A 15502-nucleotide genomic window follows, 5' to 3' on the forward strand; every position below is an offset into this window, starting at 1 on the left:
ACTCCAGTAAACAACATTGCTTTGGTCCTTCTTCTAGCTGGCTCTTTTTTTTATGGCATTTGTTAAGTGTTAACTGTCAAGCACTCTCCTAAAGCACATTCTTCCACTAACTCTGCTGGGATCCTGAGGCAGGGCAGTTGTGGCTTTTGGGGGGTTCTTAGAAAGACCCGGGGATGCTATCGATGGGGGGGGCGGTTCAGTTGTCGGCAACATAAGGGAGATGAGAGCGGGTCACCTTCTTCTAGCGTTTAATGGCACGGGAAGCATGAAACCATTTCAACAAAGTATCAAGTATCTGGATGCCCTAAAGACATTCTTGATCCACAAGTGAGCCTGCAAATATCACTTCAGCTGTGTCACCTGGAAATGTTAGGGCCCACAAACAGCGGGAAGGGCACTCAACTGAAATTGTTAGTCCAGATTTCCTCACTTAAAGGGGCTCCAATTTTGCATAATTTTTCTCTAGTTTAACCAAGCAGTTCCTTAAGCTTGGCCCACTGGAAAGAGCCAGGGGACCTGGGTTCTAATCTCAGTTCTGCCATTTGCCTGCCGTGTAACCTTGAGCAAGTCACTTAACGTCTCTGTGCCTCAGTTTCCTCATCTATAGAATACCTCTTCTCCCTTCCCCTTAGAATGGGAACCTCATGTGGGACAAGAAACAGGTCCAACCTGATTAGGTTGTATGGACCCAGAACTCCATTTATTCATTCAATGGTATTTACTGACCACTTACTGTGTGCAGAAAACTGTACTAAGCGCTTGGAAAGAACAATTCAGCAAGAGAGACAATCCCTGCCCACAATGGGGTGGGGGGAGGATTGACAGACATAAAAACAAGGCTCGTAATATTTGCTTAACAAATACCACAATTATTATTATTACATCAACCTATTCGCATTAAAAAAATTCACACCAGATTCAAATCTCTATAAAACAGAACTGAAGTGGAAGAACTTTTGAAAAAAAAAAAAAAACCAACATCTGCTCAATGACACTAATCAACCTGGCTTCCTCTCACAACTTCCTGCTTTCTTAGAGAAGCAGCGTGGCTCATTGGAAAGAGCACAGGCTTTGGAGTCAGAGGTCATGAGTTCGAATCCCAGCTCTGCCCCTTGTCGGCTGTGTGGCTGTGGCCAAGTCACTTAACTTCTCTGGGCCTCAGTTACCTCATCTGTAAAATGGGGATTAAGACTGTGAGCCCCATGTGGGACAACCTGATTCCCCTATGTCTATCCCAGAGCTTAGAACAGTGCTCTGCACATAGTAAGCGCTTAACAAATACCAACATTATTTCTTTCCAAAACTCTCATCATCAACTGGGCTTTGAGGCTGTCCATCTTCTTCACTGCAGTGGGAGCCAGCTAATATCTTGTCAGTATCATTCCAATCAGGCTAGTGATGGCGGGATGGAAAGAGACTTTGCTTTAGTCATTCCCACTGAAAGATCCTATTCATTTTTTTAATGGCATTTGTTAAGCACTTACTCTGTGCCAGGCACTGCATTACGTGCTGGGATAGAGTCAAGAGAATCAGGCTGAACATAGCCCATGTTCCACTTGGGGCTCACAGTCTTAATCCCCATTTTACAGTTGAGGTAACTGAGGCACAAAGAAGTGAAGAGACTTGCCCAAAGTCCCACTGCAGACACAAATGGTGGAACCAGGATTAGAATCCAAGTACTCTAGACTCCCAAATCTGAACTCTTTCCATTAGGCCACGCTGTTTCTCAGAGCCGCTGATGTTCTTAGTCATCTTTCATTGTTTTTGGAATTAATTATGGTATTTGTTGACCGCTTACTATGTGTCAAGCACTGTTCTAAGAATTAGGGGAGATACAAGAGAAACAGGTTGCCCAACATGGAGGAGGAAGAACTTGTACTGAGAAGCAGCATGGCCTAGTGGATAGCGCATGGGCCTGGGAGTCTGAGGAGGTGGGTTCTAATCCTGACTCCCCCACTTTTCTTCTGGGTGACCTTGGGCAAGCCACTTCCCTTCCCTGGGCCTCAGTTACCTCATCTGTAAAATGGGGATTAAGCTGTAAACCCTATCTGGGACAGGGCCTGTGTCCAACCTGATTATCTTGTATCTACTTCAGCACTTTGAACAGTGGCCTGGCACATAAGTGCTGAGTAAGTACCATAATTATTATTCTTATTATTTTTGAACTTGTGAGGTTATGAAAATATGTTTCTTTTCAATTTAGAACCAGCCATTTTGAGAAAGGAAAAATGGAGGGACACATTTCTAACAGAGGGAAAGTCTGCAATAAAAGCACCAAATAGAAACTCAGTTTAGAGAAGCAGTAGTGGATAGAGCAGAGGCCAAGGATTCAGAAGGACCTGAGTTAATAATAATGTTGGCATTTATTAAGTGCTTACTATGTGCAGAGCACTGTGCTAAGCGCTGGGGGAGATACAGGGTAATCAGGTTGTCCCACATGAGGCTCACAGTTAATCCCCATTTTACAGATGAGGTAACTGAGGCACAGAGAAGTTGTGACTTGCCCACAGTCACACAGCTGACAAGTGGCAGAGCCAGGAGTCGAACCCATGACCTCTGACTCTGAAGCCCAGGCTCTTTCCATTGAGACACAATCCTGACTCTGAAATTTGCCTGCTGGGTGATCTTGGCCTCTATGTCTCTGTCACTTCATCTGTAAAATGGGGATTAAGAGTATGAACCCACCTTCCCACCCCCGTGGAACACAGACTGCATCCATATTAGCTTGTATCTATCCAAGCACTTAGTATGCGGCCTTGTACATAATAAGCACTTAAATACCATTAAAAAGTACGTGAGAATAATGTTGGCATTGAAGGGTACACCAGTAAAAAAATGCAGCCCAAGAATAGTCTGCAAGATCTATCATTCTTCATTTGTTTCCATCTGGTAGATTCTCAGTTACCAATAAGTGCTTAGTACAGTACTCTGCACACAGTAAGTGCTCAATAAATACAATTGAATAAGACTCTGATAAACAGCATTTTATTCTCCCATAGGGTCTGAATTATATACATGAGTAAACTCATTTTATATCTGATCTGAGAGGTCTTCACAAATCACAAAGGCCAGAACAAAAAGGTGGGTATTCAAAAAAAAAAAGAATATAGCACCAACCCTGTTTATTCCAGGAGTTTCCCCAATTAGCCTTATTAACTGAAATTTTTATCAGTTACGAAGCTCAGACACCCGTACTTGGCTAAGCTTCATTTATCAAACACCTAGTGGGTGCAAAGCACAGCTCTCACCCATGTACTTTCCCAGGGTTTGGTACAGTGCTTTGCACCTAGCAAGTGTTTAAAAATTACTATTTATTACTGGTATTATGCACGTTCATATAGCCTTTAAACCTCTGAAGAAAGATAATGTCAAGTCCCCTGGTTACAAAGTCAATTACAATCTCAATCAATTTCAACAAACACATCTTGAGGAAGGGAAGGAAATATCCAGAAACTCTTTTTTTATGGCTATTCCCCCATAATTAGTCTGGGAAAAGTCTTAGATCAAGTTTTTCAAAGATATAACTCATTATGGACAGGGAATGTGTCTGCTAATTCTCTTGCACTGCCCTCTCCTAAGAGCTTAGAATACCGCTTTGCACATAGTAAGTGCTCAATAAAAACCATGATTGACCTGAGCCAAAAGTTAAACAGAGCCTTTTCTAGGGCTGTAAACAATAGAAATCAATCATAATTTTGAGTGTTTACTGTGTGCAGAGCACCGTACTAAGCATCTGGGAGAGTACAATATAACAGACACATTCCCTGCCCATATAAAGCTTACGGTCTAGACGGGGGACAGGCATTAATGAAGATAAATAAAATTACAGATCTGTACATAGGTGTTGTGGGGCTGGGATGGGGGGTGAATAAAAGGAGCAAATCAAGGTGATGCCAAAGGGAATGGGGGAAGAGGAAAAGAGGGCTTGGACAGAGAAGGCCTCTCGGAGGAGATGTGCTTTCGATAAAGTTTCCAAGGTGGAGAGGGACATTGTCAGATATGAAGGGGGAGGACACGGACGAGAGGTTGGTGACGAGATAGACAAGATCAAGGTACAGTGAGCAGGTTGGCATTAAAGGAGCAAAGTGTGTGGGCTGGGTTATAATAGAGGTGCGAGATGAGGTAGGAGAGGACAAGGGCATCGAGTACTTTGAAGTTGCCGGGAAGGTATTTGTTTTATGCGGAGGTGGATGGGTAACTACTGGAGGTTCTTGAGGAGTGGGGAAACATGGACTGAATGATTTTGTAGAAAAATGATCCAGGCAGCAGAATGAAGGATGGACCGGACTGGAGAGACAGGAGGCTGGGAGGTCGGCAAGGCGGCTGATACAGTCATCCAGGTGGGATAGGATCATTCATTCAATAGTATTTATTGAGCGCTTACTATGTGCAGAGCACTGTACTAAGCGCTTGGAATGTACACTTCGGCAACCGATAGACAATAATGTTGGTATTTATTAAGCGCTTACTACGTGCAGAGCACTGTTCTAAGCGCTGGGGGAGATACAGGGTAATCAGGTTGTCCCAAGTGAGGCTCACGGTCTGAATCCCCATTTTCCAGATGAGGTAACTGAGACACAGAGAAGTTAAGTGACTTGCCCACAGTCACACAGCTGACAAGTGGCAGAGCAGCTGACAAGTGGCAGAGCCGGGATAATGTGTCCGGATCGCTGGATTGAGCTCTCTGAGGTCCACGGGGAATAAGCCAATGTAAACTCTCCCAGGTAGGAGTGGCCCTCGGGCACCTGTGATGGGAGACTTCTCCCTGCCCTTCAACCTCACAGATCTCATGGGGTGGCAGCACCATTAGTGGGACATAATAATAATAACAATTAGGGTATTTGTTAAGCACTTACTATGTGCACAGCACAGTTCTAAGCGCTGAGGTAGATACAGGGTAGTCAGATTGTCCCACGTGGAGCTCACATTTTCTAATCCCCATTTTTACAGATGAGGTAACTGAGGCACAGAGATTTCAGTGACTTGCCCAAGGTCACACAGCAGACAAGTGGCGGAGTGGGGGTTAGAACCCATGACCTCCGACTCCCAAGCCCGTGTTCTTTCCACTAAGCCACGCTGCATCACCACATGCCTTGAGAATTATCTGGGAGGAACTAGGATTGGTTTTGATTTTAGTTGGGCCAAGTGCTGTGATTAGTCAGAACCGGGGCTTCCCGGTTCTGACTACAAATTACGATCAGGAAGAACAAAATCTCCAGAAAGTACCCATGCCGTAGGTGTCCAGCTTTCTACTTTGAACAGTTTATTTAGTCATGTGATATGATAATAATCACGATGATATCTGTTAAGCACTTACTATGTGTCAAACACTAGGGTAGATACAAGATAATCGGATTCATTTCAATCCCTGTCCCAGACGAACCTCACAATCTAGGAGGGAGGGTGAATGGGCATTTTATCCCCATTTTACAGATGAGGAAAGTGAGGAACTGGGCATTTAAGGGACTTGTCCAAAGTCACACAGTGCGCCAGTTGGAGAGGAAGGATTAGAACTTGGGTCTCCTGACTTTCAATCTCTTACCACATTCCACACTGGGTCCCCATTTTTTATTTTGAGCCTTTGGAGCTGGGATGACTAGACACTTCAAAAATTCTGCGGGTTTATCCAACCTTTGTCATTTTCCAGGTGGCCCAAGAAAGTAGTTGAAAAGTGCAATCTGTTTCTCTTATACAAAATTTTAGTCACAGAGATATTCACTATATTAATCCTAGTTTAGCTTTACTTGGTTTGAATTCCACAATTCTGGGTGAGAGAATTAGGTTCCCAAGATTCTGAAGTCTCCAGTCTTAATTGCACAGGGCTTGGCAAAAATCTATAAAGTTCTCTTGCCGCATCTCATTGTGTGTTCCAACCTTTTTCTTTCTTTGAAGCCTGTCTCCATTTTTTTTTTCTTTTTCTTTGGAGCTTGGACTAAAGTAATGCCAAAGAATGAGGTAGTATAAAGACTGCACTTATTGTGTTCTGATTATTCAAATATTTGATCTGGCTTCAAGGAGATTGCTTAGTTTGGCCACAACCTTCACCAAATTTGATCATTCAGAAAGCACTTGCAGGACAGAGTGGATTACGGACGTACATTATGTACCAAGAAAATCTTGCAACTCAGATTTAATGGATAGAAAACATCCTGTGAGCCCGTCCTAAATTCTGGCCTTATGGGAAGTTTACGAGTAGAAGAGAGTCAACCGAGTAAGGAAAAGTTGCCTCAGAAGAATCAGCGGAACCTTTTCTCCATACTGAATGGTCTCTCCCAAAGCCTCCACCTCCCAGTGTTTTTAGTTTGAATTTCAAGCTGTTGCATTTTAAAGGAACCCAAAATACAAGCACATTGCTTCTACAGCCCTGAACTGCTTGGGTTCACGTGGTGAGTGGCAGAGATCCACTGGAGGAATATAGATTTAAAAAAGACCTAGTATTAGAAAACGATTTATCATCTTAAAAGTTATTTTTCAGGAAGATTTATTTTTTCCGTTCATCCTCCAGTTCTACGGGAGAGATTTCATCGCAATACTCTGTAATAAGTGATGCCCCGCTTGTTCCTCCCTTTCCAACAGAAGCTCTAAAAACTAATGGGAGGAACAGTTAGACAGTTGCTTGCCCTATATCTCTCTCAAGGTTAGAGCCATCCTGCCTGAAGTTTCTCAACCTCTCTGCTAAAAAAAAAACCCACTATAGATCTATTATTATTGTTGTTGTTGTTATTATTATTTTTATGTTAAGTTCTTACTACGTGCTAAGCATTGTACTAAAAACCGGGTTGGGGACAAAACAATAAGATCAGACACATTCCCTGTCCCACAAGGGCTCACAATCGAAGTTGGAGAGAGAACAGGTATTACCCATAAACTTTATCTACACCTTCCTTCAGGGACCAATCGATATTTCTGACCTCCCAATTTTCTGGGGTGATAAACTGCATATGTTTTTTACCCTCTTGGGTGTGGTATTTAATGGCCAGTCATTTTTTCATCTCTCAGAATTATCCCCAACGGGGGCATAGTATTTACCACCAAGTAAAACTGATTAAATGTTCGGCTATTCAGCTCAAGAGAAATACAAAGCGTCTCAATATTCAGGTCTCCCAGCTTTAAGTGTTCAAACTGGTCATTATTTTCCATCTCCGGCTCTTCTTGTCTCAAAATATTTTAATGTTCACTGGGAATAAAAATGCTATGGGAGATGGGGGAAAATATACCATTTTAAATCCATATACAATCATCTCAAGATACGATCTTCATATTTAACAGGAAAGTGCAGGTAGGCTGTGTTTATACAACCCTCTTTCTGACTGTTATTCAAGTACCGGCCTTCACACACCCACAGTCCTCCCCGCCCCCGGCCTTCTCCTTAGGAAGACTTCACTGGTGGTGGTGTCATCTTCCAATACAGAGGACATTTATATAATGCATGTTTAAATAAATCTAAAGAGATGACTGATCTTCAGAGATCAAATTTACTCTCAGAAGTGAAGGCAGTCCATTTGCAGAAAGCAAAGTAAGCAGTTCAGAAGTCTCCTTCAGATTCAGTTGAAGTCTTTGGAATTATTTATGACGACCATATAATAGAATAAAATGAATATCGGGATAAACCTCTGGTTTGGTAAAGGGCTGATCTGGTTTTGCCCATCCTACATTTGGCTAGAGTTGGGAAGATCTGCCCCTCTGGGCTGAATCTGGCATCCTCAACAACTTTAGGCTTCCCGGGCCATTAAACACGAGAAGAAGGTGACCTGCTCTCAACTCCCTTATGTGGCCGACAAACAACCCCCATCGATAATATACCAGGGTTTCTCTAAGAACCCCCCCAGAAACCACAACACCCCTGCCCCAGAATCCCAGCGTAGTTACTTGAAGAATACACCTTAAAACAGTGCTTGACATGTAGTAAGGGCTAAACAACTCTAGGCAGATGAGTTTAGTAAACTCCATCCTGTACCCCAGTTTGCTTTCTTCTGGCTTCCCTAGAGTGCGGCGCACACATCCCCGCCTTCCCAGCAGATGAAATCCTCGCCCATCCTGCCAGAAGGCAGGGAGAGAACTGGGACGAAATATCTTCATCACCCTATTTATTTTGTTTAATGAGATGTACATCACCCTGATTCTATTTATTTGCCATTGTTTTAATGAGATGTTCTTCCCCTCGACTCTGTTGCCATTGTTCTCGTCTGCCCGTCTCCCCCAATTAGACCGTAAGCCCTTCAAAGGGCAGGGACTGTCTCTATCTGTTGCCGATGTGTACATTCCAAGCGCTTAGTACAGTGCTCTGCACATAGTAAGCGCTCGATAAATACTGTTGAATGAATGAATGAATGAACAAATGCCACGCCCATGGCTAAAGCCTCCAACCCTAAAATTTAAGCGGCGAAATCCGCGGGAATCTAGGGACAAGCAGTTCGGGGCAGAAGGGGGCAAGAAGGGATTATGGGCCTGTTATCTTATTTGGACATCTTATCCCCAATCTCCTGGTCTTGGGACTTGCTGGAAAAAACAATGGGCCACATCAGTCTCCCGTCTCCACAGAGAAAAAGATGGCCAATGCCTAACCCGGGGCCTCAGAGTCCCTCACTCTCAAATACCGCCTCGGCTTTGGTGACACACTTTTGGGGACAGAATTGGCTGAGGATAAAGTTAGTCACACCCAGTCTGGTTCGGGGTTTCTCAACTGGAGAATCTACTAAATCGTTGAGAAGCAGCACGGTCTGGCGAAAAGAGCACGGGCCTGGAAGTCTGAAAAGCTGGGTTCTAATCACACCTCTGCCAACTACTTGCTGTGTAGTTGGACAAGTCACAATTTCTCTGTGCCTCAGTTTTCTCAACTGTAGAATGGGAATTCAATACCTGTCCTCCCTCCTATTTAGATTTGAGCCCCAACTGGGGCAGAATAAACTTATATCTACCCCAGAGCTCAGAAGAGCACTTGACGCACAGTAAGGGCTTAATAATAATAATAATAATGAAAATTGTAAATGTCTATGGCCAGGGTCAGCTCTTCTTTCTGCACTCTCTCAGGTGCCCGGTACAGTGCTCTGCTCAAATGCTACTGTTTGATTATCAGAGTGTTTTCCTCCCGTTCCCTCTATTTCTACACTGCCATCTGCTATGCTCAGTCTTGGAAAAACCTCCCTGGAATTCTCAACCCGGAATCACTCCCGGATAGTGGCTCTCGTGCCATCTGACCCTGGCATTTCCATCTCTCAGTTTACCGGTCAAGGCTGAATGGGTCTCAACAAGTATTAGATTCCCCCTCCCTCTCCAGCTGCAGGCTCACTTCTGAATTGATGGTGGAGGCAGGTTAGCGATTCAAAGGACAAATTCAGATGTCTACCTGACTTTACCAGACACGGCTTCGATCTTAACCCATTTTTGCCCCCCACCTTCCAATAATGAAACCCGCTATCTAAATAAACAAAAAAATCTAAATAAGTAACAGCCTTAGATCCGTGATAGAAGCATGGCGCAGTGGAAAGAGCACGGGCTTTGGAGTCAGGGCTCATGAGTTCGAATCCCAGCTCTGCCACTTGTCAGCTGTGTGACTGTGGGCGAGTCACTTCACTTCTCCGTGTCTCAGTTCCCTCATCTGTACAATGGGGATTAAGACTGTGAGCCCCACGTGGGACGACCTGATTCCCCTGTGTCTATCCCAGCGCTTAGAACAGTGCTCGGCCCATAGTAAGCGCTTAACAAATACCACCATTATTATTATTATTATGAATTCCCCACCTCGTGGGTATGACTGTGCCCGCTTATGGACCGTGAAAACTGGAGACCCCGTTCGGGTATAAATATAGGGTAACCTTTCATCAGTCCATGTGGTTTAATCATGTTATTTGTCAAGTCTCTGTGCCTCAGTTACCTCATCTGTAAAATGGGGATTCAGACTGTGAGCCCCACGTGGGAGAACCTGATTCCCCTGTGTCTACCCCAGCGCTTAGAACGGTGCTCTGCACATAGTAAGCGCTTAACAAATACCAACGTTATTATCATTATTATTAATCCCCATTTTACAGATGAGGGAACTGAGGCCCAGAGAAGTTAAATGACTTGCCCGCAGTCACACAGCTGACAAGTGGCAGAGCAGGATTCGAACCCATGACCGCTGACTCCAAAGCCCGTGCTCTTTCCACTGAGCCACGCCGCTTCTCTTCGCTGGCTTAATAGTGTTATTTGTTAAGCGCTTACTATGTGCAGAGCACTGTTCTAAGCGCTGGGGGAGATACGGGGTCACCAGGTTGTCCCACGTGGGGCTCACAGTCTTAATCCCCATTTTACAGATGAGGGAACCGAGGCCCAGAGAAGTGAAGTGACTTGCCCACAGTCACACAGCTGACAAGTGGCAGAGTCGGGATTTGAACCCATGACCGCTGACTCCAAAGCCCGTGCTCTTTCCACTGAGCCACGCCGCTTCTCTTCGCTGGCTTAATAGTGTTATTTGTTAAGCGCTTACTATGTGCAGAGCACTGTTCTAAGCGCTGGGGGAGTTACGGGGTCACCGGGTTGTCCCACGTGGGGCTCACAGTCTTAATCCCCATTTTACAGATGAGGGAACCGAGGCCCAGAGAAGTGAAGTGACCTGCCCACAGTCACACAGCTGACAAGTGGCAGAGTCGGGATTTGAACCCATGACCTCTGACTCCTGGGACGTAATTCAAAAACCGTTTGCCGGTTGACTGGATTCCCCATTAAAAGAAAACAGGCCAAACAATCTAGAACTGGTTAGTTCAAGATGGCTTGCCATTTGAATGGATAATGATAATAATAATAATGTTGGTACTTGTTAAGCGCTTACTATGGGCCGAGCACCGTTCTAAGCGCTGGGGTAGACACGGGGGAATCGGGTCGTCCCACGTGGGGCTCACAGTCTTCATCCCCCATTTTTACAGATGAGGGAACTGAGGCACAGAGAGGTTAAGAGACTCGCCCACAGTCACACAGCCGACAAGTGGCAGAGCTGGGATTCGAACTCATGAGCCCTGACTCCAAAGCCCGTGCTCTTTCCACTGAGCCACTCACCATGTAACCACCAGAACAAAACGAGCACACTTCACGTTCATTCTACTGCTTTTCGGCCTCCCTTTTTCCTCACGCCCCTAAAACGGAACGGATCAGGAAAGGAAACGAGGCTCAAAAATGGCTTACGGGGCTACTTTACAGATATCTCGTTCATCCATCCGCACGCACTGGCCTATTCAAAGACGACGCGGCTGACGGATCCTATCCCCGCGCGTGACTGGAGCCGAAAGAGCCGAAAGGCGATCTCGCGTAGCCCGGGCGGACACCTCTCCGAGCCGCTCTTCCCTAGGTCGGGAAATGAACCCAGCGAGGAAACCGACCACGCGTTAATGGACCGGGGGCAAACCCCGGGGCAGATAAAGGACTACAACGAGGCAATAAACTGGGATCTTAGGCCAGCGCCAGGACGGCTTCCCTATCGACCGAAACCATCTCCGGCCGCACGGATCAGCATTCGCTTTATGCAGCAACGTGCACGATAAGCACCACTCGAGTAGACAGAGGTGGATTCTGTGCTGAAACGAGACACGTGTCTCTAGCGTCAAGAGGTCGGTCTCCTCCTGTGGTTGACTCCCCCGTCCCCGGAAGGAAAAAAGAAAGAAGTCTTATAATTAGTAACCAAGCTAATTAGAGCAGATGCCACCCGATCGGCAGGAAAGGGTCACTACGTCGCTCTGGCCTCAGAGTCCTGCCGACGGCCCTCGGTCGCGTCCAAATATGAGCCTGACGATCGCTCTACGGCGACAGGTCCCCTTTCCGTCGACGGTGGATACCGGCCGGCCTTCCGGCTGCACCGGAAAGCCTGGGCCCAGTGTTTTTCGGGCTTTTTTAATGGTATTGAACGCTCACGATAGGACGGGCACTGCGTTCATTCATTCAGTCACATTTATTGAGCGCTCACCGTGCGCAGAGCGCCGTACTTAGCCCTTGGAAAGCACAATAGAGAAGTAAAGACGGACAATCCCCACCCACAAAGGCTCACGGTCTAAGGGGGGGGGGGGGGGCAGACAGACCTCAGTACAAGCCTGGCTCGGTGGAAAGAGCACGGACTTTGGAGTCAGAGGTCACGGGTTCGAATCCCGGCTCGGCCACCTGTCAGCTGTGTGACTGTGGGCCGGTCACTTCACTTCTCTGGGCCTCGGTTCCCTCATCTGTAAAAATGGGGATGAAGCCTGTGAGCCCCCCGTGGGACCACCTGATTCCCCCGTGCCTACCCCAGCGCTCAGGACAGTGCTCGGCCCATAGGAAGCGCTGAACAAATACCAACGTTTATTATTATAAAACAGTGCTCTGCACATAGGAAGCGCCTAACAAATACCAACATCATCACCAGAAATAGAATTATAGAAGGAAACATATATACCTATGTGCTGCGGGCCGGGGGGGGAGGGCAAAGGGGGAGAGTCAAGGGGAGGCAGAAGGGAGGGGGAAACCGAGGAAAAGTGGGACAGCCTGGGAAGGCTCCGTGGAGGAGGTGCCCCGCGGTGGCTACAGGACTGGACGCCGTCCCCGTCCCTTACGGGGCTCGCGGCCTTAATCCCCCTTTTCCGGATGAGGGGACGGGGGCCCAGAGAGGTCCATTCAATAGTATCTATCGAGCGCTTACTATGCGCAGAGCGCCGTACTAAGCGCTTGGAATGGACAGATCGGTAACAGAGAGAGACGGGCCCTGCCCTCCGACGGGCGCACGGTCTAATCGGGGGAGACGGGCGGACCAGAACAACGGCAAGAAACAGAATCAAGGTCACCCGGCAGGCAACACGTGGAGGCGGGATGAGGTGGTCTGGTGGCAAGAGCGGGGATTTTGAGAGTCAGAGGTTGTGGGTTCTAATTCCGCCTCCACTACCTGTCTGCTGCGTGACCCGGGGCAAGCCACTTCACTTCCTCCTGCCTCGATTCCCTCATCTGTAAAATGAGGATTAAGACTCGGAGCCCCAGGTGGGGCAACCTGATGACCTCGTGTCTACTCCGGCGCAACAGCGCTTGGCACACGGTAAGCGCTTAACCAACACCATCATCATTAGCTCGTGTCCACCCGGGCGCTCAGAACAGCGTTTGGCACATAATAAGCGCTTAACCCATGCCATCCTTATCAGCCCGTGTCCACCCCGGCGCTCAGAACAGCGTTTGGCACATAAAAAGCGCTTGACCCATGCCATCGTTATCAGCCCGTGTCCACCCCGGCGCTCAGAACAGCGCCTGGCACGTGGTAAGCGCTTAACAGATGCCATCGTTAGGTCGTGTCCACCCCGGCGCTCAGGACAGTGCTTGGCACGTACTAAGCGCTTAACCCATGCCATCACCATTGGGTCGCGTCTAACCCAGTGCACAGAACGGAGCAGCAGCGTGGCTCAGTGGAAAGAGCCCGGGCTTGGGAGTCAGAGGTCACGGGTTCGAATCCCAGATCTGCCACTTGTCATCTGTGTGACTGTGGGCGAGTCGCTTCACTTCTCTGGGCCTCAGTGACCTCATCTGTAAAATGGGAATGAAGACTGTGAGCCCCCCCGTGGGACGACCTGATTCCCCCGTGTCTACCCCAGCGCTCAGGACAGTGCTCGGCCCATAGTAAGCGCTTAACAAATACCGATATTATTATTAACCCGTACCATCATTAGCTCGTGTCCACCCCGGCGCTCAGAACAGTGCTTAGCACGTACTAAGCGCTTAACCCATACCATCATCACTAGGTCGCGTCTACCCCAGTGCACGGAACGGCGCTTGGCACATAGTAAGCGCTTAACCGATGCCATCATCACGAGGTGGCGTCCAGCCCGGCGCCGGGAACGGCGCTTAGCACATAGTAAGCGCTTAACCTATACCATCACGAGGTGGCGTCCAGCCCGGCGCCGGGAACGGCGCTTAGCACATAGTAAGCGCTTAATTCATACCATCATGATGAGGTGGCGTCCACCCCGGCGCCGGGAACGGCGCTTAGCACACAGTAAGCGCTCAACCCCATCCCCTGGCGAGGTGGCGTCCACCCCGGGGACGGGAACGGCGCTTAGCACATAGTAAGCGCTTAACCCATATCATCCTCATGAGGTGGCGTCCACCCCGGCGCCGGGAACAGCGCTTAGCACATAGTAAGCGCTTAAACCTCTACCATCAAGAGGTGGCGTCCACCCCGGCGCCGGGAACGGCGCTTAGCACATAGTAAGCGCTTAATTCATACCATCATGATGAGGTGGCGTCCACCCCGGCGCCGGGAACGGCGCTTAGCACACAGTAAGCGCTTAAACCCCTACCATCAAGAGGTGGCGTCCACCCCGGCGCCGGGAACGGCGCTTAGCACATAGTAAGCGCTTAACCTATACCATCATGATGAGGTGGCGTCCACCCCGGCGCCGGGAACGGCGCTTAGCACATAGTAAGCGCTCAACCCCATCCCCTGGCGAGGTGGCGTCCACCCCGGGGCCGGGACGATTAGCCCCCGCGCCCGTCCAACGGCAGGGACCGTGTCTAGCTGGGGCCCATCCGTCCGTCCCAAGCGGTGGGGCCAGGGCTCCGCACACGGACGGACGGACGGACGGCCGGACGACGACGGGGACACCGCGCCCGCCGCTCAGCACAGCACCGGAGCCTGGGCGTTCGCCGAGCGGCTCCGGGGGGGGGGAAGGGGAGGGGTGCTCACCGTGTACAGCAGGTTGAGGGCGCACAGGCAGTTCTTGGAGCAGGCAAAGCCGCCGCACACCATGGTGGCGGGGGGGCAGGAGGGGCAGCAGCGACAGGGGCAGGAGGGGCAGGAGGGGCAGCAGGGGCAGGAGGGGCGGCAGCGCAGCGCGGGGCTGCGGGAGAAGGGGCCGCCAGGGGGAGGAGGAGGCCGAGCCCGCAGCAGCCCCCGCCCCCCCCCCAGGCTCCGCCCCCCCCGGCTCCCATTGGCCGGCGCGGGGAACAAAGGAACCCTATGCAAATCGCCCCGGTGACCCCCTCCGGCCCCCATTGGCCGCCGCGGGGAACAAAGGAACCCTATGCAAATCGCCCCGGTGACCCCTCCCCCCCCGCTCAGCCCCGCCCCTCGGCCCCCCCCATTGGCCGCCGCGGGGAACAGAGGGAGGGCATGCAAATCGCGGCGGGGACGTCCCGGTCCCGCCCCCTCCCCCGTGGAGCCCCGCCCCCCTCGTCCCCATTGGCCGCCGCGGGGGACGGGGGGGCGGTATGCAAATCCATGCGGCGGCGTCACCCGCTCTGGCCCCGCCCCCCGGACCGGGTGACGTCATCCCGCAGCAGGTGAAGGAGGGAGGGGGTGAGGGAGGGAGGGGCGTCCCATCATTCATTCAGTCAGTCATTCGTCCGTTCGTTCATTCATTCAGTCATTCGTTCGTTCGTTCATTCATTCGTCCGTTCATCCATTCGCTCGTTCATTCGTTCGTTCGTTCGTTCGTTCGTTCGTTCATTCATTCATTCGTTCGTTCGTTCGTTCATTCATTCATTCATTCCTTCCTTCCTTCGTTCGTTCATTCGTTTATTCGTT

General features: G+C 49.2%; 1 protein-coding gene across 1 annotated transcript in view; it reads right to left on the reverse strand.

Annotated features, from left to right (window-relative positions):
* TSPAN13 (tetraspanin 13) overlaps nt 1–14784 on the reverse strand; it is a 39036-nt gene extending 24252 nt beyond the window's left edge. The window contains exon 1 of the mRNA XM_029071058.2: nt 14663–14784. Within this exon, the coding sequence (XP_028926891.1) occupies nt 14663–14725 (63 nt within the window). The 5' untranslated portion in view covers nt 14726–14784. The remainder of the gene's footprint in view (nt 1–14662) is intronic.
* Nucleotides 14785–15502: the final 718 nt, after the last annotated feature.

Source organism: Ornithorhynchus anatinus, chromosome 8 (assembly GCF_004115215.2).
Source record: "Ornithorhynchus anatinus isolate Pmale09 chromosome 8, mOrnAna1.pri.v4, whole genome shotgun sequence".
NCBI classification, from domain to species: domain Eukaryota; kingdom Metazoa; phylum Chordata; class Mammalia; order Monotremata; family Ornithorhynchidae; genus Ornithorhynchus; species Ornithorhynchus anatinus.